Source organism: Vulpes vulpes, chromosome 5 (assembly GCF_048418805.1).
Source record: "Vulpes vulpes isolate BD-2025 chromosome 5, VulVul3, whole genome shotgun sequence".
Lineage (NCBI taxonomy): Eukaryota > Metazoa > Chordata > Mammalia > Carnivora > Canidae > Vulpes > Vulpes vulpes.
The window spans coordinates 8,796,446-8,819,594 of NC_132784.1; the positions used below are offsets into that span (position 1 = coordinate 8,796,446).

A 23,149-nucleotide genomic window follows, 5' to 3' on the forward strand; every position below is an offset into this window, starting at 1 on the left:
CCTCTGTCCCCTTGAAGTCTGATCTTCATTTTTTCCACTTAGCAAGGCTTCCAAGGTTCATTTTGGGGTCCGCTTCCCAGTACTTGGTAACCTGGAAATTGTGTCCAGGGAGGAAGCTGGGTGACTATAACTTACCCTATTTCTCCCTCTCATGGCTCACAGTTCTGCACTGTCTGTTGTCTCATCTGAGATAGTTGTTTTACAGACTCTGGCTTCTAGCTGTTTGCTGACAGTGGTAGTGTCTGGCTGGTCCTGGATACTCATCATCCTTGTTGCGGTAGAAACCTCAGGAAATCTGGTGACATTGGCCCATTGAAAACAATTTTCACTAAGTGAATGCAGTTCTCCATGCCGTGCCTGCCCATGTTAGAAAAACTAAACAGACTTTACATAAATTTCTGAGTGAAGCATATTAGTGTTCTCACTTGTCCTTTTCATTCTGTACCTTTCCCACAGACTGGAACTGTTACTGTTCTGACAAGAATGATGATTAGCACTCCCCTGAGGGCAGGTGGGCTGAGAGCAGTCCTTGTCTCTGCTAATGCCCACTGCTAATCATCTGCTAGTGCTCACTGGGTGACCTTTCATTGGGGTTGTTCCTATCCTTAATATGAGATGCAGTGTTACTCTTGGAAAGAGCCTCGTTAATGTATTTGCAGTTCAAAAGTCACCTTTTGAATCCACATAGGAAGTCTGTGCCAGGAGACCACTGAACTTCTGGATCAGCGCAGAGTTGGTGTGCGGACTGAAAAAAGTGTCTGTAAAAGAGGATTGCTTGATAAGGCGATCTGGAAAATATAAAGACACGTTGGAGGAAGCTAATTTACATAAGGATATGCATGTAGAAGGATGGGTCATACCCCCCCCCCACCCCCCGCCACGGTGTTGAATTAAAAACATCATGTAGTTTGAAGTGGATTGTTGGTAGTTGGGGGGTTCCTGAGTAGATAGGAGACTTGGCTGTTGATAGCTGAGCCAAGAAGCAACCAAATCAAGGAAACAGGCTGCTGTTTATACAGTTTTCTGGTCAACAGTTATTTTACTTCAGATGTATTGGTAGAGATCTAGCATCTTTATTCAGAAATCATGAATATTGCCAGCTACAGATGTTTGCTTGCTTGCTTGCTTGCTTTTTCTTTTTTCAATAACCCTTAGGTCCTTTGTTTAGCCTCCTGAATGACTCGCAGATACTGTGTAAGGCCATGGTACTCTATATAGTGCACCATGATAGCTTTAACTTTGTGTCATCCAAATGTTGTTTCTAAATATGTTGATTTTTAAAAACCCAAAGATTAAAAAAAATTTAATTGTGTGTATGTATGTATGTATGTATTTATTTATTTGACAGAGAGTGAGTAAACACAACCTCAGGGGTGAAGATAGGGGTGGGGAGCAGGGAGCCCAACTCAGGGTTTGATCCTAGGACCCTGGGATCATGACCCCCCAGCCGAAGGCAGACATTTAATCAACTGAACCACCCAGGAGCACCTCTTTTTTCTTTTAAATTTTAAATGAATATTTCAGTTTTCCTTGGACTATTCATTGGATCCACTGATGCTTAGAAAGTTTAGAAGTTAATGAACTGAAGAAACATGCTCGATCCCACTAAAAGAGAAATGAGACATTGAAGAGGAAGCATTTTTTTCATCTGTCAAATTGATTGACATTTAAAAATGATAATACTTAGTGTTGGCAGGTGTGTGACAACATGGGTACTTCTTTGAACTTACAGAAAAAAAGAACTTTACTTTTCTGAAAATAAGTTTGGCAGTAGATACTAAAATCTTTTACACTATATATATATATATATATTGCTTCCAGGGTGGTGGTTTGTTTTTGTTTTTTCTTTCTTAAAATTGTTAGAGATTTAAACAAAAACGCAAATAGGAAGGTGTTTGTTGCAATGTTATTTCTAATGGTGACCTATTAGAATGACCTCAAGGGCCTAACAATAGGAGTTGTTTCAGTTGTGGCATTTTCTCATTGCAGAGTACTGTGCAACCATTAAAATGGTGTTTATGAAGTATATTAGAAAGCACATGGAAAAATGCACATATTTGAAATAAGCAAAGTACCAAATGATAGGTAGCCTCATGTCAACTGTTATTTAAAAATGTATGGAAGGATGGTCAGAAATAATGCCAAAATGTTAAAGTAACTGTTCTTAGGTGGTGCTTTTATAAGAGATTGTTTTCTTCTTTGTGTCTTCTCTTTTTTCCAAAATTAGAGCAGGAGAGCATTCTAGATATGTGAGAGCAAACATGATGTTTGTATCTGCATTTTGGATTTACCTAAGACCTTTCTAGACCCTGACCTGGCACCTCAAGTCTCAAGAGTAGGCACATCATTCACCTCTCTATGACTACTTTGTTGTTCTACATTCAGGTGGAAAAGTACTCCCCCTTTTTTTAAACATTGATTTCTCTACTTTCGCTTCAGATAAAAATTTTGATGATGAAGATTCTGTGGATGGTAATAGACCTTCCTCTGCTAGTTCTACATCATCCAAAGCTCCACCCAGTTCACGGAGAAACGTTGGAATGGGGACCACCCGCCGGCTTGGATCATCCACCCTTGGACCCAAGTCTTCAGGTAAGATCAACCTCCGTGGGGTGCTGTGGGATCGGCTTTGCCAGCTTTTAAAACCAGATGTGCATGTGCATGTTTGTCTTCCTTGTCCTTCAGTAGTGGAGTGATCCTGTTTGCAATATGTTTTTGCTTGCTGTTCTTTAAATTAGTACTGTGCTATTCATGCTAATAGCTGACAGTAGAAATTTGAGCTGTTGTGTTGCCATGTTTTGGTACGGGGCTTGGGGGAGTCCATGGGAGAATATGGCCAGGGCAGAGGCGAGCAGAGCTTGGAGACAGAGCAGGAGTGTGCCCTTATGGCTTTATTCCATTATGGGGCTCCAGCCATGCCTGAAATTACCATGGGGCCGTTTTTTTTTCTTTTAATTTTTATTTATTTATGATAGTCACGCACACAGAGAGAGAGGCAGAGACATAGGCAGAGGGAGAAGCAGGCTCCATGCACCGGGAGCCCGACGTGGGATTCGATCCCGGGTTGCCAGGATCGCGCCCTGGGCCAAAGGCAGGCGCCAAACCGCTGTGCCACCCAGGCATCCCCCTTCTGTCTTTAAAATGTATTTTGTTCCTACAAATAGCATTATTCCTTGTGAGACCTGTGTGAATGTTGACCTAAGTAATAAGAAAACGGTAGGGATTAGCTCCCCAAAGCTTTTTGAACATTGATTTACAAAGATGTCTTCCTCTAAGTCCTTCCTCTGCCATCCTCTAATTTAGACAATTTGAGTCCTTATTATATATAACTTGCATTTTCCTGTCACATTTGAAATCAACATGCAAATTTCTTTTTACTTCAAATTGTCTTTAGACAATTGTTTTTAGAACTGTTCTTATTGTTACCATTGGGCTTTTGAAGTTGGCTGGATGAACAAAGTTAAAACTGGGGGAAGGATTGACATTAAAATGCTGTCTCCTGATGGTCTTTCTGGCCTTCTGTGCTGGCCTTAGAATGTTGGGGTTTTGGCCTCTGTCAACTCGATGCCCCTGCAGTACCTTTGCACCCAGCTTCTCTGTCCATGTTAAAATAGCTGTGTTTATGGTTGACAGGGATGTTTACAGCATGGATGGCAGAAGGAAAAGCTGTGTGTTTGTTGGTATTCTTGGCCCTTTCTATCTTTTTTATTTTCCGATGTATTAAAAAGGTTGTCTTTGAGTGTAAATCCACAAAGCATCAAGTTAACTATTTTGAAGGTATTAGTCCAGTTGCATTTAGTATATTCACAGTGTTGTGCAACCACCACCTCTGTCTAGTTCAGAAGAGCTTCTCCGCTCCCAAAAGGAAGCCCCGGATCCTTTAGACAGTTGCTCCCCGTGTCTTCCTTCCCCCAGCCCCTGGCAGCAGTCTGCATTGTGCTTCTGTGCTTTTGCCCATCCTAGATAATTTCATAGAAATGGAGTCATGTAACATGTGATCTTTTGTATCTGGCTTCTTTCACTAAGCATAATGCTTTTATCTGTGTTGTAGCATGTATCAGCACTTCTTTCCTCTCTATGACTGAAAAATCTTTCTAATCTTTCATTAAGAAAATCTATCCTTGGAAGGCATCAGTTCCACAAACAAGGCTTAGAAGATTTCTACATCATCAGACTATTTTTTTTCCCTTCCTGTCCCTTACTCATACCCCTTCCAAAAGTCCTATCTCTAGGTTTTATACAGAGCTCAGCCTTGCCCTAACCTTTTTTTCCAATTTTTTTTTTTTTTTTTAAACAACATGGTCATGAATTGGCTTAATGACTCCTCCTTGTCTGATTCTGGGGCTTGCAGACCATGTTGGTCTCCGAGTCCCCTTTAGTACATGGGTACGTGGTATGACACTTGTCCAGGGCTTGCTCAGGACCTGTCTGCTTGGGAGGATCCAGTCTTTACACCAAAATAGACATTGAGCATTACATCACAGTATGGCATTACTGTCATGTCTCTGCAGTTAGCTTGTGAACTCAGTGTGAGGAATCTTCATCAAAAGTTAAGGGCATACATTTCTTGCTCCCAGAATCATGGAATCATCCATGGGGACCTCAGACACAAAATAACTTGTCTGCAAGGTAACTCTAGAAAAGCAATCAGTGAAAATCCTTAATGAGGCTTACAAGATGGCCGTAGACTCCAATTTTGATACTTTTATTTTGGAGAAAAAAAAAAATCTGATAAGTCACATGATTTTCATGTGTGAAGTAGAGTTCATATATTAGCAAAAGAAAAAACTCTCAAATGATAGCAATCAACTTCTAAGTATACAGAGCATCTTATAACATCTTTGAGGTAAAATTGCTACTGATGCGTATGTGAAAAATTGAGTTATCATGCATTCAGGGAAATGGAAATGTTTTGAGATTAATACAAAGTTGAAATGAAACTGTTAAATTCTTTAGAATTTACTTGAATATTTCACAAATTTGTTATGCTAGCTGCCTAACAATAACATAGCCTAATTTATGCCCTGAAGGATTAAATTTTGTTATATATCTGTTTATTAGGAACCTTTCAAAAGATTCAGACATGACTATAATATAAACTATCTATATCTTATAAAGGTTAAAAGCCTTCCTTAACAAGTAGTCGGCCCCTTTAAATGACTACGCTAATGTATATAGTATCATAGAATTACTACATTTCACCTTGATATTAAAAGCTAGTAATGTTTTATCAGTTCCACAACACTAAATTTTCATTAAGCCTTTAGAAAAATAGATACAAATCTTCTAAGATGTAATGATGATTGTTTATATTCAGATTACCCCTGTGTACATTGTTCACATTTAAAAAAATTAATCTTTTTTTATAGCTGCAAAAGAAGGAGCGGGTGCTGTTGATGAGGAGGACTTTATTAAAGCATTTGATGATGTACCTGTAGTGCAGGTGAGTGAGGATATTTGAGTTTGATTAAAAACAGCTAAGACATACTCTTCAGTTTTCAGTTTTCAAATAGGTGATATGTGAAGTCCCTTCCTAGATGAGGCAATTTTTAACTCTCAGAGACTACAAGAGATCTGCTGTTGCAGACTAGAAAACATTGGTGCCTTTTATAGCTGAAATGAAGAGCGAAAGTCAAGACCCAAAGTGATCTTTGAGTACGAACTGGAGAGAAGTTGCTTGTTGCTCTAATAATAAATTTGTGGGTTAAGTCAGGTAAATGAGAGAAAGCAATGATTAGATTTAGGTGTGAGAACAAAGAATCATGCTTATTTGGGGACTTGCCTTTTTTAGGATTATTTGTAAATTTCAAGGAACTGGGTGTCTGCAAAGCTATAAAGAACAGATTAATAAAAGTCCAAGCCTATGTTGTTGTGATGCTTCACTTAAGTCCCTAACAGATGAAGCAGACATTGCTCGTAAGATTGGGGTACACACATTTTAACTGCTTTTGTGCCTCAATGTCATCTGTTGTTAGCTGGGGGCTAATGACACCTTTCCTCAGCCTGCACTGAATGTGGTGCTCTGGATTCCTACAGCACTAATTAATGTCTGTGCGATCACTTGCCACCTGCTGCTTGGTTGCCATATGTGTATAAATCATGTAACCGGCATCATAGGCTCAGGTTCATCCTTAAGTCCTTGACCTTCCCAGCTTGCATCATTCTTGGCTGATTATTCCCCTACGTATCTTATTAGTCAGGTGTATGCATAAATGAGAAAGGAGATTGGAAGAGAGTGTTCAAGTTATGTGTATGATGTGGTGTTACAAATAATACTAAGAGTAATAAATGACTTGTGCATCACTGACAGTTCCCCTGCTGGCTTCCTTCTCTTCTGTACATGAAATCATCTGTGAAGTTTATAGTAAAGCTGTGTTTGAAGCAGGGTTATACATATTTGGTATGAAATCTAGGGAGTATATATTCATAAAGGAAGGAAGCTCATTCTAAGACAAATCTGCTTAGATGTTGTAGGTCCTTCTGAAAAATGAAATAATTTCTTTTAAAGTATACTTAATGCTCTTGACTTTGATTAAAAACTACTCTTTGTTTATTCTATAAAATTCCTTACATTGGTTATAAATTAACTTTGCTTACAGATTTATTCCAGCCGAGACCTTGAGGAATCCATAAACAAGATTAGGGAAATATTATCTGATGACAAGCATGATTGGGAGCAAAGAGTAAATGCTGTAAGCTGTTGACTTCATGTGATTATATTTTCATTAGATTTATTTAAATGTTCTAAATAATTGTGCAATTGGAGTATAGCTCTGATGAATTATAAGTAGTATTTTATATATAAATTACTGTATTTATACTTAACCCTTTTAGTAGAGTACCATACTTCTTTTTTAAAAATTTTATTTGCTTATTTGATGGGGGCGGGGGGAGGGAGAACATGCACAAGCATGGGGGAGCAGCAGAGGCAGAGGGAGAAGCAGGCTCCCAGCAGAGTGGGGAAACCAATGTGAGGCTCAGTCTTAGGACCCTGGGATCATGACCTAACCTGAAGACATATATATGCTTATGTGACTGAGCCACCCAGGCGCCCCTGAATTGACTTTTCTCAGTGTGTGTCCCTCTCTTCCTTTCTTTCTTCATATCATATGCTGGAAAGTTCTGTCCCTTCTATTTTAAAAAGTGGATTAATGAAAAGTGGGGTGAACATTAAAATGAGAGTGTGTCTTATCTGAGGAAAGCTATTTTCCAGTGGTCAGCTGGCAGGAAGTGAGGTGATAAAATTACTGCTATATTCCATTTAAACTCAGACTAGTCTTTTAGTAAGGATACAGTGGAGGATACTATATAACAGACTATATAGGATTGCTCCTTTCTTTGATTCATTAAACAAATGGCAGCTGGAATTGGTTTTAGAATTGTAAGATACTGTATTTTAAAATAATCTGTTCTCTGTGAGTATGGTAGCTGATGCTGAATTGGCTGAATTCTTTTGGGAAAACCTTTTATTTTACATCAATTAACTTTTTGTCTCTTGTTTGATAGTTTTTGTTGTTTTTATATTTATGGTTTTAAAAATTGTTTTGTGTATCTCTTAATTTTTTTTGTCCCGTCAGCTTAAAAAGATTAGATCTTTACTTTTGGCTGGTGCTGCTGAGTATGATAACTTCTTTCAACATTTGCGTCTTTTGGATGGAGCCTTTAAATTATCTGCTAAGGACCTGCGGTCTCAGGTAGTGCGGGAGGCTTGTATCACGCTGGGGTAAGGACTGCCATGCTTCACATTCTCACACATCCTAAAATAGCCTCGTTGCAGTGCTTCAGAGATGGTTCATTGAATATGCCCAGCAAGTCTCTTTAATGTACCTTCTGACTAGTGTCCAGGACCAATTCCATTTATATGTTTGTTGGTACTTTTATAGTATTACAGTATTTCCTGCCCACTGATGTAAAAGCGACAGATTTTCAATTTTATTCAGTGACTTAGCTCTGAAGCCTTTATTTTATTTATTTATTTTTAAAAATATTTTATTTATTTATTCATTAGAGACACACAGAGAGAGAGAGAGAGAGAGGCAGAGACACAGGCAGAGGGAGAAGCAGGCTCCATGCAGGGACTGGATCCCGAGTGGGACTCGATCCTGGATCTCCAGGATCAGGCCCTGGGCTGCCCTGAAGCCTTTATTTTAAACTTGAAGCAGTTGTTACTAATAACAGAAAAAAGAAATTTTGCAAATTTTTGTTTCTCAGCTTTTTCATTGAGTTTTGCTGCCTGGATATATCATGATGATCAGAATTTTTGTTTATTTCCAGAAGAGTACTGTAGCTATAAAGTTAAAGTCAAAGGCTATAATTTTACACTAGCTAAACCTATTATCAGTGTTTGAAGCTGGAACTTCTGTGTTTGAAAGTGTGTGAGAATATCAAAGCAGCAATAGGAAGGAGAAACTGCAGCTGTTGAAAGTGTCAGATAGGGAAGCATGTATATTATGTGTTAAAGGTTTTTTAATGAGGCAAAAGGAGGGGAAAGGATGAGGGAGCTTTCTCATTTATATTTTGTGTATGATCAGTTTGTCTTTTGCTATTTTCAGACTCATTAGTTGGAAATGACTTATTTAAAAAATAAAAGAACCAAACTTGTGGGCCAATGGCTATTTGCCAAGTCCACTTTGTGCACATTGGAAGTATTTTTAAAGTATCTTAGACTGTTACCTTTATCTCTAGATAACTTTAATCAAAAGCCCTGCAATGTTGAAGTTTATATGCTTCACTGTTTCCAAGAAATACAGCTACAGTGCAGTTTTCCTTTCTTATTGTAGGCATCTGTCATCAGTTCTGGGAAATAAATTTGACCATGGAGCTGAAGCCATTATGCCAACCATCTTTAATTTAATTCCAAATAGTGCCAAAATTATGGCCACTTCTGGTGTTGTAGCTGTTAGGTTAATCATTCGGGTAAGTATATTTTGGGGCCATACATAGAATAAGCAAGTGGCAAACGGTGGTGGTTGATAAGCGACATTGGAGGCATTTTTCATTAGCATGATTTCATATAGTTAGAATCATATTGTAGATACAAATCAGCTTCTCCCCTCCTTAATTATATCCTATATGAGCCTTTTACATTTTGTGATGTGAATTATGGATATGGTGTATGCCTACTGATGTGTTGATCATTTACTCATCATTGGCTTTAAATATTTGGACATCTGCATCTGCTTCTGGGTTTCTACCTAGTTCTTTTTGTCTCCAGATATTACTCCTTAATTCCCAGTCATTCCATTTTAGCTATTTGTGCTTGTGGCTTTGTTATTCACCTTAAGTTTTTATTTAGTTAATTGTGTTTAAGCCCATAAACAAAAGGTTCTTTTCAGTGTTCTAAACACTGATTTATTTAAATAACTATCCAAGTAATTTACAGACAAGTTTTCAATAAAACCTAATAATGCACAAAAGCTAAAAATGAATGTTCTCAAAAATGAATGTTCTCCACATCACTTTCTTCTCACCTGCGAGTCTCTTTTCCCCAGAGGCAAACCTTGAGACTGGGACTTGATGATGCTAAAATCTTTCCAGCATATTCCTGGTTATTGTGGGTCACTTAGTTGTATTATTTTTAGCCCCTACTATTTGCACCGCCTACTTGAAATATTAAATCCAAAGCCATTGTTGGACATTTCCATTGAAACAGTATCAAAACATTGGTCTTCAGATCCCTTTTGAACTCAGTTAGATCCCCATTGCCAGATAGTTTAGACTTCCCACCAATGGTTTGTTAGATTTATTTATATATCATTGGGTGGTCTGTTGAGGCTCTGTAAATTTGTCATGGCCTTTGGCAATATCGAATGAAATTCTTTTTCCTTTTTAAGCTCTGTGAAGTTCTAATCTAAATATATATGTGCTTTAGGTGGCTTAATGAGGAAATGTGGTTGTCTTAGTTTTATTTTATTTTTGTATTTTCAAGTGTTCACCTCTGTTTTTGTTGTTCTCTGCAGCACACACACATCCCTAGGCTAATACCTGTCATAACAAGCAACTGTACCTCTAAGTCTGTTGCAGTTAGAAGGTAAATTTTTAAAGTTTCCTCATTGTTTTTAAATTGTTAAAAATCAAAATAAATTCCAGAATTTGCGTCCATGGAAACAAATTCATGTTTGAAATGTTAAAATTATTTTAAATTATTGCAATAAAGGTCTTTGGTTTGAAGGATCTTGATCTAAATAGTCTGGAAAATAAATTTGGACAACCTCTATTAATTGTATGTGTGTGTGAGAGAGAGAGAACAAGAGAGAAAAGGAGAGAGAGAGAGAGAGAGAGAGAGAATGTGCATATGTATGTATGTGAGTTAATGGAAGGGAGTATACATTTTTTTCCAGGTAGTCCCTCTAACCTAAATCATCGGTGTGTACTCCTTCTCTGAATGAAAGTGGTAACTGCATGCAAGAAAAAGAACATTATAAAATTGATTACATCTATTTAATATTACTGTAGGTAGAAGGAGGCATATGTTGTTCCCTCTTCTGACAGTGATTTCTGGGATTTTGAATCCTGTCCAATATGTGCTTTTGCTGCACAATTGTGGGAGATGTATCCAGGAGATACCACCTAGGTAGTTAGCTAGGTCTTTGTTCCAGATCCGTGGCTGGTTTTGGGTCCGGATGAGCTGAGATCACATGTGACAAATAAGGCTTCTTCTAGCTGGAATCTGTGGTTCTTGACTCTTGAGAGTATAATAAAACCTGTGGCATCTCTTGCCAAGAAAATGTAAATGTGCAGAATAGTTTTGTGTAGATTTTAAGGGGATTTATGGACTCTGTTGAAGCCTCTCAGTGGACCATAGTAGGAGTTTCATAGGGTAAATTAATGGCCAGCCTGAGCAGCAGCCTCTTGACTACATTCCTGGAGTTCATTGTCTGATCCTAGTCCAGTGAAAGAGCCCTTCACTCTAGACTTGGAGCCTGGCTTAAATTCACTGCCCATCATTTCCCTCCTTCCCTGGGATATCACATAGGTTTTGCCACATTTCCATGGGTAGGGGTGCCTGCTACAGGCCTAAGGTGGCCGCCTATCCATCTTGTCAACAGCTCTGTGGAAGTCCTAAAGGAGGAAAGGGGAATCATCTACCTTTATGAAGCCAAGAAGGAAGGAATTGACATCTTCCACTGAAGAAGTTTAATCTCTAACTGCGTGGCCTCCTGTATTTCTCTGAGGAATGCAGTCTACCCTTTACCCACAGTTCAGCTTCGCCTTCTAGAGTTCAGAGTGAATTCAGCAGGGGAGAGGATGTTAGTGAATTTCAGAACCCAGTAGACTGCAGGGTGAAGCATTACCTCTTCCCATTGACTAATAGTCTAACCTATGAGTATTCTCGTTATTCCTGGGGCAGAGTTGTTCCATGGGCTCAATCATTGGGGTAAAGTGGTTTGGCACTTCATGTAGCCTTAATAAATGGTACCCATTATTAGAGTATGTTGCTGCTTTTGCTATTATTGTCACTATTGTTTTTGGTTTTCTGAGAGAAATTCAGAGTGTGCTTCACCTCTGATGAAGTGACATGGATCTTTGTTGTAGTATGTTACAGGATGTTTAGTGTAATCAGCCAGCTCAGGCTGCTGTAACAAAATACCGTATGCTGGCTGGCTTAAACAACAGAAATTGATTTTCTCACAGTTCTGGAAGCTGGAAATCTGAGGTTGCACTGCTACCATGGTTGAGTTCTAATGAGTTCTGCTTGCAGGTGGCTGCCTCGTCACTGTGTCTTCACAAGGCAGAGAGAGAGAGAACATGCTATCTGGGGTTTCTTCTTAGAAGGGCACCGCCAGCCCCATTATTAGAGCCCCATTTTCATGACCTCATTTGAACCTGATTACCTCCTGAAGGTCCTATCTCCTTTATGTCTATGTAAAGGGCATTAGGGCTTCAGTATATGAATTTTTGGGGGGCATTAGGGCTTCAGTGTATGAATTTTGGGGCAACATTGTTCAGCCACAGAATTTAAAAATTCTGGCTTCTGATGCTAAATGACTGGTAACCTGCATTCACTGTGACAATAGAAATGTCATCCCCTTCACCGCTCTCTCAGTCACACGCTAGGATTGCTGTTCTTACATTAGAGTGTGTGCATCAGTCAGAACCATGTGTCTTAATGCTGGAAGAAGTAATAGGGACATCCAGTCCCTCTGCCTTGAGAAAGGTAAAGAGAACTAAAGAGGTCAGTGTAACCCAGACAGTGCACTTTCTGTGATGCACTCAGCCTGTACCTAGCTCTGCTTGTAAAATTTGTAAGAAATGGACTGTACAGTCTCCCTGCCTCTGAGAAGTTTCTCGTTTAGATGGGGAGATTAAAAACGATAATGCAAAGCAAGGTAAGAGTGAGTTACAACACTGGTGTTGGGGACTTAGGAATTCAGAGAGCAGTGATTACAGGCAGCTAATATATTCCTACAATGCTTCGTAGACAAATTGAAAAATTGAGTTGCATTTTGAGTGATGAGTAGGAGTAGGTAAAGAAAAGAGACAAGTTCTAACCTGATGTGTTTAAATACTGATGTGTTAAACAATGCCAACATTGATACTACTTCTTTCTTTGTATGTTAGTCTAAAAAGTGGAAAATAAAACCTAACTTACATGTCATATTTTTGACTAGATTGTTCTAACAGAGACTTAAGACCAAAATTAGCACCAAAGATAACTTTATTCACTAAGAGATATAAATTAAAAAAGAAAAAGAGACAAGCAAATCAGCCCAGGAAATGCCATGAGGAACAGGGAAGAAATAGAATAAACATGGCCTGGGTTAGAGCTTGGGTAGGGAGAGTGACAGAGAAGAGACCATGTGGGCGTGAGTCAGTGTCCTTCCTGAGGGAAAGCATGCTTCACAGCCAACACTCAGCACACGCGTACACATGCACATGGGTTGCCAGCCGTAGGCCTGAGTTGAATAGCTCCTGTGTGCTTCTAAGAAGAGCCCCCTTGTATTCCTGGCACATGGGAACTGTTCCTTGTCTCGCTTGCTGGTTTGTGTCTTGGCTACCATTGTTATCTGTAGCATCCAGGGTTGGGTTAGGGTTTATTAAAGATTTATTGAGTAATTAATTATGGATTACGAGATTTTGAATTGGGAGGACCATGGGAATGAAAGTCTGGTCACTAGAGAAAAATTACCCTCTGATTTGTTTCCTTGAATGAGTTCCTAAGACTATTAAGGTTTACTCCCAAAAAGATAAATACCCTGGACTTCAGAAAAGTTCTAGAGAGGTAGAACCCAAAGTGGTGATGTTATCCAAAAGAGATGAGACCAGAATTATTTTGGTGCACAAATCAGAGCAAGAAAGATGACAAAAGTGAAAAGTCCCGACAAGAAAGGATGTTGAAAGATTAAAGAGAGGAAAATAGATGAGTAGTTAGAGAAAAATCTATTTTAAGCACTACCTGAGCCCTTCTTAGGAAAATTTGGAAAGCCCTTTTTAAGGCCATTTTTAAACTGTTTTTCATAAGGCAATCTGTGAAATTAGTGCAAAGACTAATTCCCTGGTTCTGTAATAACGTATGCTGATCTTTTTTGCTCATGTACCTCCTTTATTAACATATTATCTGAGGTGGTATAAAAACAAATGACAGTGATAGGCCATTTCAGTAATGTTGCCAGGAGGCTTCAGTTTCTGATTTGAGGGAGACTTTTGTATCTTGTCTCCTATGTGTCTGTAATTGTTCTTTCTGATCACCATAGATGCTTACTTTTACTTGGTTGGGTTTTCAGTTAATGCTGATTCTATCTCAATTTCCATTTTTTGCATCTTAATGATTAGAACAAACTTACCAGTTCTGAAAAGTAGCGTGGGAAGAAAAAAAGCTTTTATTTTCACTAACATAAAAATGAGTTAACATATTTCTTTCTTTACATTTTTTAGGCGCTGCTTTGAATTTTTAGATTTACTTTTACAAGAGTGGCAGACACATTCACTGGAACGGTAAGCATTTGATTTGCAGGGTTTTTCCCACTGAATTGAATCTTGACATTTAATGCCTTGACAAGTGGTCCAACCTCCTAAAAAGGATCGAAGGAATCTTAAGCATTTGTAGGACTTGTCTATTATTTATACTGTTTCGAGGCACATAATATTGGCAGAAACTTTTAGTGAATTTCATCGATTATAGTTTTAGTGTGCCTAGAGATAACGGACACGTGCAGCATGCCGACTACAAAGCCCCAATTAACTTTTTTTTGAAATTTTAAAAAATTCCATTATAAGTAACATACCATGTTATATTAGTGTCAGCTATACAACATAATGATTCAGTAATTCTGTACATTAGTCAGTGCTCATCATAAGTGAATTCTTAACCGCCTTCACTTATTTCACCCATCTCCCTCACCTTCCCTCTAGTAACCATTAGTTTTTTCTATCTAGTTAAGAGTCTGTTTTTTAGTTTGTCTTTTTCTTTGTTTTGTTTCTTAAATTCCACATATGAGTGAAATCATATCGTATTTATCTTTCTCTGACTTCTTTCACTTAGCATTATACTCCTCTCTAGATCCATCCATGTTATTGCAAAATGGCAAGATTTTAGTTTTTATGGCTGAGTAATATTCCATTATGTTTATATATCACATCATCTTTATCCATTCATCTGTCGATGGACACTTGCATTCCTTTCATAATTTGGCTATTTTAAGTAATGCAGCAATAAATATAGGGATGCATATATCTTTTTGAATTAGTATTTTTATAACTTTTGGGTAAATACCCAGTAGTGGAATTATTGGGTCATATTATATTTCTTTTTTTAACTTTTTGAGGAACCTCCATACTGTTTTCCACAGTGGCTGCCCCCATTTGCATTCTCACTAACAGTGCAAGAGGGTTCCCCTTTCTCCATCCTCTCCAACATTTGTTGATTCCTGTCTTGTTAATCTTAGCCATTCTCATTGGTGTGAGGTGGTATCTCATTGTGGTTTTGATTTGCATTTCCCTGATGATGAGTGATGTTGAGTTTCTTTTCATGTGCCTCTTGGCCATCTAGATGTCTTCATTGGAGAAATGTCTATTCATATCTTCTGTCCATTTTTTTTAATTGAATTATTTATTTTTTGGGGGTATTGACCTATATTAGGACTTTATATATTTTAAATACTAAGCTTTTATTGAATATGTCGTTTGTAAATATTGTCTCCCATTCAGTAGATTGTCTTTTAGTTTTTTGACAGTTTCCTTTGCTGTGCAGAAGCTTTGTATTTTGATATAGCCCCAATAGTTGATTTTTGCTTTTGTTTCCCTTGCCTCAAGAGACATCTAGAAATATGTGGTTATTGCCAGTGTCAGAGAAATTACTCCACTACCATTTTTATGGTTTCAGGTCTCCTGTTTAGGTCCTAAGTCCATTTTTTTTTTCTTTTTTTAGAGAGTGGGACATGGGGGAGAGAAAGAATCTTAAGTAGGCTCCATATCCCATGTGGATCCTGACTTGGGGCTTGATCATACAACCCTGAGGTCTTGACCTGAGCCAAAATCAAGAGTTGAACACCTAAGTCACCCAGGCACCCCACTTCTTTTTTTTAAATTTTTTTAAATTTTTTTTATTTATTTATTTTTTTTATTTATGATAGTCACAGAGAGAGAGAGAGAGGCAGAGACACAGGCGGAGGAAGAAGCAGGCTCCATGCACCGGGAGCCTGACGTGGGATTCGATCCCGAGTCTCCAGGATCGCGCCCTGGGCCAAAGGCAGGCGCCAAACCGCTGCGCCACCCAGGGATCCCGCACCCCACTTCTTAATCCGTTTTGAGTTTATTTTTGTGTACAGTGTAAGAAAGTAGTCCAGTTTCATTCTTTGGCATGTAGCTGACCATTTTCCCAGCACCATTTGTTAAAGAGGCTGTCTTCTTCCCATTGCATATTCTTGCTTCTTTTGTCAAAGATTAATTCACCATGTGATCATGGAATTATTTCTGGGCTCTCTGTTCTGTTCCATTGATTCATGTGATTATTTTAGTGTTGGTACCATGCTGCTTTGAATATTACAGCTTTATAGTATTTCTTGAAATCTGGAATTGTGGTATCTCTAGTTTTGTTCTTCTTTTTCAAGATTTCTTTGCCTACTTGGGGACTTTTATGATTCTATACAAATTTTAAGATTATTTGTTCTAGTCCTGTGAAGAATGCTGTTGGTATTTTGATAGGGATTGCATTAAGTCTGGAGATTGCTTTGGGTAGTATAGACATTTTAACAATATTTGTTCTGATCCATGAGCGTGGAATACCTTTCCATTTGCTTTTGTCATTTTCAATTTCTATCCTCATTGTTAAATAGTTTTCAGAGTATAGGTCTTTCACTTCCTTAGTTAAGTTTATTCCTAGGTATTTTATTCTTTTTGATGCAGTTGTAAATGGGATTATTTTCTTAATTTCTCTTTCTGCTGCTTCATTATTAGTGTATAGGAATGTAATAGATTTCTGTATATTAATTTTATATCCTGTGACCTTATCAAATCCATTTATTCTAGTAGTCTGGTTTTTCTCTTGCTATTTTTAAAATTCTTTCTTTATCACTGTGTTTTGCTATTTTAATTACTGTGTCTTGGTGTGCATGTCCTTGTGTTGTTTTTGTTGGGGGCTCTCAGTGCCTCCTGGATCTGGATTTCTGTTTTCTTTGCCAGATTTGAGAATTTTTCGGCTGTTAGTTCTTCAAATGAATTTTTTGGCCCCTTATCTCTTGTCTCTTCTGGGATTCCCAATAATGCAAATGTTTACCACGCTCGATGATGTTGCTGAGTTCCATAAGTCTGTTTTCATTTTTTATTATTTTTTTTCCTCTCTCCTGTTCAACTTAATTGCTTCCCACTATTCTTTTCCAGTTGCTGAGCCAATCTTGTGCTTCCTCTAGTCTGTTTATTCTGTCTATTGTATTTTTAATTTCACTTACTGAGTTCTTCATCTCTGATTGGTTCTTTTTTGCTTTCTAAGTCCAGTGAGTATCTTTATGGTCATTATTTTAAATTCTCTATCAGGCATATTACTTATCTCCATTTTGCTTAGATCTCTTGCTGTGATTTTGACCTGATCTTGCACTGGGGAAATACTCCTCTTTCTCCTCATTTTGTCTAACTCTGTGTTTATTTCTATATGTTAGGAAAAGTCAGCTATGTCTTCTGCTCTTGAAAGCAGTGGCCTTATGAAAAAGAGGTCCTATAGTGCCCTGTAGTGCAGTGTCCCCTGTTCACCAGAACCTGGTGCTTCAGGGGTATCTCTGCATGTTGCATATACCCTGCTGTTGTGGCTGAGCCACTTTTTCTTTCAGTCCAGTCATCTGCAGTGGCTCTCTGCATGCTGTGGGCAGCATTCGATTCTTGTATTTTTAGTGGGCCAGTCGGGACTGACCTGGGCATGCGTCACATCAGACTAGGAATTTGCCAGAGATGCAGTAGTACCAGACTGCTGGGCAGTTGCCTTGTTTTGTTCCCTGAGAAGCTTCTATTGGTGGGTGATGCCTACAGTTAGAGTGGCTTTCTGACTCCAGCCCACTGCTGGAACCAAGAGTCTGACTGGTGTGTGGTTATCTTCTGCTCTCCTCAGGGCAGGAGTCAGTTTGCAGGGGTGCCAATCCCTATCACGGCTGCTTGCACCCTGCCAAGCTTGTGGCACTGCTTTGGATGGGCTTCAGCCAAGGATGTATTGGATGGGGCAGGACCCAGGAGAACGCTGCCGTAGGTGGCGTTCAACTATTGGGACTATATCAAAACTTGTTAGCAATGTTTTATGTGGATCTGCTCAGCGGGGAGACCTGGAACCAGGGCCTGGCTGGAGGGGATGTGTCCACAGGAGAAGCCAGGCATACTGTTAGCAAGCTAGATGGAAAGTTTTGGCACTGAACTTGTTTCTGTAGGTGTCTATGTGTCTGGGCAGGGAGATGGTACCCACCAGCTCCTTTGTTCCTGGAGAAGTCTCCCCAGGATTCCTGCCCCTTCTGCTCATGCTCTGAAATCAGTGAAGAAAGCTCCTTCATGTATACCACAGGTGTTTTTGGAAGTGCTGTTTTATTGCTGTATCTCCCGGGGGCTGTTTGTTGTGTTCTCTAAGAGTGGGGATTCAGTTTCCTATTTCCTAGCTATTGATTTTTAAAGTTCCAGGTGTTAAAGTCCCACTGATTCTAAGAACTCATGAAATTATGCCCCTCTGGTTTTCATGTGGGTTCCCTGTGCTGAGGTGCTTGGTATGAAGGTTTGGTCCTCTCCCCTCTGTGTGTTCCCAATGTCCTCCCTTTTGTAGAAAGCTCATGGGCTCATCTAGCTCCTGACCACATCTGTGCCCTTCCTGCCTTCTTCATTGTGGCCTCCTCTCTAGACTTAGCTGTGCAGAGTCCAGTCTGCCAATCTTCAAGTGGTGGTCTGGGCTATTTACACTGATGTGGGTGATACCTAGTTATAACTGTGGGAGTGGGTGAGTTTAGGGTCCTCTTCCTCTGCCACCTGTCCTGGAAGTACACCACAATGAACTCCCTTTGACTCTCCTTTTTTAAATTGAAGTTTGATTTACCAACATATAGTATAATACCCAGTGCTCATCCCATCAAGTGCCCTCCTCAGTGCCTGTCACCCAGTTACCCCATCCCTCCACACCTTCCTCCCCTTCTTCAACCCTTTGTTCATTTCCCAGAGTTAGGCTCATTGTACTGCCTGACATCCCTGTCAGTTCCAACTAGGAAAAAGTTTCAAGCTGCTCTTGGTAGGCCGGGATTAACTCTTAGATCCTTCGAGGAGTTTCGCTCATCTCAAAGTTTTCTTTTTGATCCCCCTGTATCAGAAAGTTGCATTTTTTTTTTTATTCAGGTTGGTGTTGGTATGTTTCACATCATCATGATAAAAGGTAGGATTATGGCAGCATGCTTGCAAAAGCACGTCTGTTAATTTTGAGATTCATTCATTGCCATTTTTAGTTCCTTTGAATTTGAGATGCTTGTTATTTGTGAGTTAAATTTGGAGAGAATAGATGATGCTGTTGTGCCACCCAGTTTTTATTGTTACGTATTGTGAGGAACTTCACAGCATCCTAATCATTTTATTAGTAGAATTCTAATGAAGTGCTTCTGGGAGTCCTGTTCATACTGCAGGGGTTGGAGAGGACACAAAGCTCTGCCTCTCAGGGGTAAAATTTCATCTGAAAAACCTTGAATCTAGAAGAGAGTCATGCATTCTTTCGTCTCGGATATTGTACCCTCTCTATTTGTGATAGTTTTGGAATTTAGAGGTGTAAAGTGGAGTGGGAGATTTAACATGAAGATACGTGTGTGAAGAACTGAGATGTCGCCTTGTGTATTCATTCATTCCTTTCTTTGCTCAGCATCCCATCTACCACTTGGCAGGTACTTGCTAAACAGGAAGGAATGAGGCAAAGACTGAAGGGGCCATAAAATTAGTGACTACTGTTCTGGGAGACTCATTGCATCCTTATTTCTTTTCTTAAAAATCTGTTAAGTATTCAAAGAGATACTTTTAATAATTTCTTCTCAGCTAGGGCAGAACATAACTAAAGAGAATACCTGTTGATAAAATTGTGACACGATTTTATAAATTTGTTCACGTTACATAGTGAAACTTGTATAAAAACATTATGTTTAATTACAGAAATGTGATTCAGGTAGCTGTTTCAGTATTCTGATGATTATTACCTCATAATTTTCATAGAAACTAGAGCTGGCCATGGAAAAAGTAGGGTCTTGTTTTTTGGGTTCCTAAAAGGTTGAACTAAATAAGGATGATGTGAGAAGAATCAGCCATTATTTAAAAAACTCAGGGTACTTAGGTGGGGGTAGCTGATGGAGGATAGGGGGTGGGCCAGGACCGAGGTAGAAGTTAGGAGAATAGCACAGGGGGTATAAGGGAGCGCTCTGATTTCTCAGCTGTGTGTTGGTTGACTCACTGGATACAAAGGCTCTGGATTCCATGATGCTACTTTGAAGTTCTCACACCTGTTTTCATCCGCATAAAACACCACATGTTAATAATGATTGTTACTGCTTTCTTTTCTGAATTCCTAGACATATATCAGTATTAGCCGAAACAATAAAGAAGGGAATACATGATGCAGATTCCGAAGCAAGGATAGAAGCCAGAAAGTAAGTGTTTATTGTACACCACTTGTTTTTCATGCACTGTTTTTAAATTTCAGGCGTGTTGTTTAGATTGTCTTATTAAAAATTCATTAAGTTATACGAACATGTTTCATTAATTGTGACTTTGAAAACATGACCTCAAAAGGCCAGGTCTTGTTATTTCTTTATTTTTCTGCTGAGATTTCTTTATTTTTCTGCTGAGAAGATTGTTCAGGTGCCCAGGCCTGAAGAACTGATGGATAGCATGAATGTAAATAGGACTAAAGTCTACAGCAGAATGTTCATTTTTTAATTTATGAGAAATTATTACATGAATCAGAAAAGCACTTGTATGTACATTCAGTGCATTTTCTTACTCATTAGGCTTTGTTAAAAGCCAGGTCATAATTCAAAGGGACCTTTTGATTCTCTGTGAAAAATCACAGTCCCAGGGATCCTTCCCATGTGATGACATCGCTGCCAGCTTCAGGTGTGAAGAAGTGTGAATGTGGTGAGGGGCAGATGAGATGATGTGCTGCTGCCAATTACCACAGTGGTAATTGGCATGTTTGTGGCAGTTTTGCCGTTAGGGCTGCTCATGCTCCAGTCACATAGCTGTGACCATGCATTCCATGCCTCCTGAAGAATAATTTTGTCATCGTGACTGTAAATACCAGGAGTCAAAGATGCTGAGACTTATTCTGTCTTGGGCAACGTGTAGATAAGCGCTATGAATTTGGCACCTGTAGTGGTTTTTCCTGTGCTTTCATAGCGACCAGCTCTTCTACTTGACACAAGTAGCCTCTCTTCCTACTCACCTGGACTATTCCTGTTTTACTTAGCTGCACTGATACCTTCTGATCAAGTCCCTGTTGCTCTTGGACTGCGATCTCGGTTAAATTCTATTCCCCTGGTTTCTGAGGTTCTCAGAGGACCTCATCGAAGCACTGAAGTGGTTACCACAGTCCCAGCTTGGGTAGTTCCTACCAAAATAAGTGACATAGCTGATAGTTGCTCACAACTCTTAGGAATGGATTCATTAGTCATGTGCTTAAGCTGTTTTTATCCTTATATGTATTCTCCTGCTTCCCCATTTTTTCTGGTTCTTTAGTCATGCTGCAAACAGGTTTCAAGTAGCTCGGAACCTCTTTGTGCCTCTGTTGTATATGTTATCTAAGGCAACTGTAAATACTTCAAATCGATGAGTGTCAAATCGCTTTTATAAAAGCTGCCACTGATGAGTCCCCTTCCATGTTCTGAGTCTACTTTTAGGTGTTTTAGCTCCCTCGTCCCGAAGGCTCCCCAGTCTCGTAAGTTCAGCCCTTTCATTTCCATTTTATTTATTTATTTATTTTTAAAAGATTTTGTTTTTATTTATTCATGAGAGACACAGAAAGAGAGAGAGAGGCAGAGACTCAGGCAGAGGGAGAAGCTGGCTCCATGCAGGTATCTGATCCCAGAGCTCTTGCTTGGGTCACACCCTGAGCCAAAGGCAGATGCTCAGCCGCTGAGCCACCCAGGCGTCCCTCATTTCCATTTTATAAGTGAGACTGGGATACAGAGATGTCTGGTAGCTTGCCCAGTGTCAGAAAAGCCAGAAAGTTGTGTGCTGAGGATCTCTCCCAGGCCTCCTTAGACCCTCTCTCCCTTACCCTGTCCTGTTCCTAGTGGCAGTAAGCTGAGGGTTGCAGTCCTTGACTGTTCTGTGGTGGGCCACAGAGCTCTGTGAGCCCCCTGTGCAGTCCTGGCTATACGACAAGCTTTGTATCTCCCCTAGGTGCTACTGGGGTTTTCACAGTCACTTCAGCAGAGAAGCAGAGCACTTGTACCACACCCTCGAGTCATCCTACCAGAAAGCCCTACAATCCCACCTAAAGAACTCGGACAGCATCGTGTCGCTGCCGCAGTCCGACCGCTCATCCTCGAGCTCTCAGGAGAGTCTGAAGTAAGCACTTCAGCTGTGATTTTCATTCGTGTGAGATTTTATGTTGGGAGTTTGCTATATGAGAACACAATCCCAGCTGGTTTTTTTTTTTTTTGTTTTTTTTTTTTTTGGTTTATGGGCCTGTTTTAATCCCTTCTTACTTCAGATGGGGGGCAGATCTCACCTGCTGCTAGGTGAGATACTGGAGGGAATGGTAAGGAATAGATGGCCTCGGTTTCTGAGAAAGTATGATTGTTGACTTAGAGACAAGTCTGGAGAGGGGGAAGGTGTTAGGAACTTGGACATAAATGTATTGTCTTCACTCTTGATTTCTAACTTCTGCCTTGAGTTATGACTTCTCTTTGTACATTTGGAAGATAGGCCAATACATAATCCTAAAGCTTAGTCTGGAATCAAGGATTTGTAAGATTGTGGTCTTAGTTACCTGATACATTCTGAAAACTCTGAAATAAGTTCATCATCATCCTAGTTTCCTCTTGTAGACTGTACTGGTGTGAATGCAGGTGAAGTGCATGTTTGATTATAATAAACACAGATATACTTTTATTTTCAGCCGGCCACTCTCTGCCAAAAGAAGTCCTACTGGAAGTACCACCTCTAGAGGTAAGACTGGCTGCTGTGGTGAAGGCAGTCTTGGGGAGGCCTCTGTTTCTGTGCTGCTCCCAGGGGCTGCTAAGTTGCTAGAAGCTGTTGATCTGCTTTCAGGCCCCCCCTCAGGTTTGCAGAACATGCTGCTCTGGGTGCTGCAGCTGTGCCCAGTGGCAGAACTCCACTGCCCCAGGGGCCAAGGGCAATGAGGAACACACAACCAGGGTGCCTTAGGCAGGCAGAAGTGGAGCCCTGGGACCTTTCTACTCAAATAGTGCCTCTCCTTGGCTCTGGTCACTAGATAAGAGAATGAGGACAACTGGTGATGCTCTGAGGATGCTCTCAGTCAGAGATCAGACAGTAGAATGCTCCCTGGGAGCAGAAGGCATCAGAGTCAGGGAGCGTGCTTAGGCCACATTATGTAGAAACTGGACAGATCTGTGCGCTTTTTCATTACCTAACTTCTCACTTTCATCGGAAAGAGGGACCATTTCTTTGGCATTTATAGTCTTTGAGTACAAGAAAACAATGGAATGGGTGTGTCTAGTTGTGGTCACTTCAGCAT

The 23,149-nt window shown here is 39.7% G+C and overlaps 1 protein-coding gene across 8 annotated transcripts in view; it reads left to right on the plus strand.

Moving 5' to 3' along the window:
- The window catches only part of CLASP1 (cytoplasmic linker associated protein 1), a 263,096-nt gene that overhangs the window by 140,870 nt on the left and 99,077 nt on the right, over positions 1-23,149 (plus strand). For all 8 annotated transcript variants that reach the window (XM_072757530.1, XM_072757533.1, XM_072757532.1 and 5 more), the window contains exons 9-18: positions 2,440-2,592; positions 5,370-5,443; positions 6,600-6,692; positions 7,578-7,723; positions 8,781-8,916; positions 9,960-10,030; positions 13,876-13,935; positions 19,998-20,075; positions 21,829-21,996; positions 22,550-22,599. In XM_072757530.1, coding sequence (XP_072613631.1) covers positions 2,440-2,592; positions 5,370-5,443; positions 6,600-6,692; positions 7,578-7,723; positions 8,781-8,916; positions 9,960-10,030; positions 13,876-13,935; positions 19,998-20,075; positions 21,829-21,996; positions 22,550-22,599 — 1,029 coding nt within the window. The remainder of the gene's footprint in view (positions 1-2,439; positions 2,593-5,369; positions 5,444-6,599; positions 6,693-7,577; positions 7,724-8,780; positions 8,917-9,959; positions 10,031-13,875; positions 13,936-19,997; positions 20,076-21,828; positions 21,997-22,549; positions 22,600-23,149) is intronic.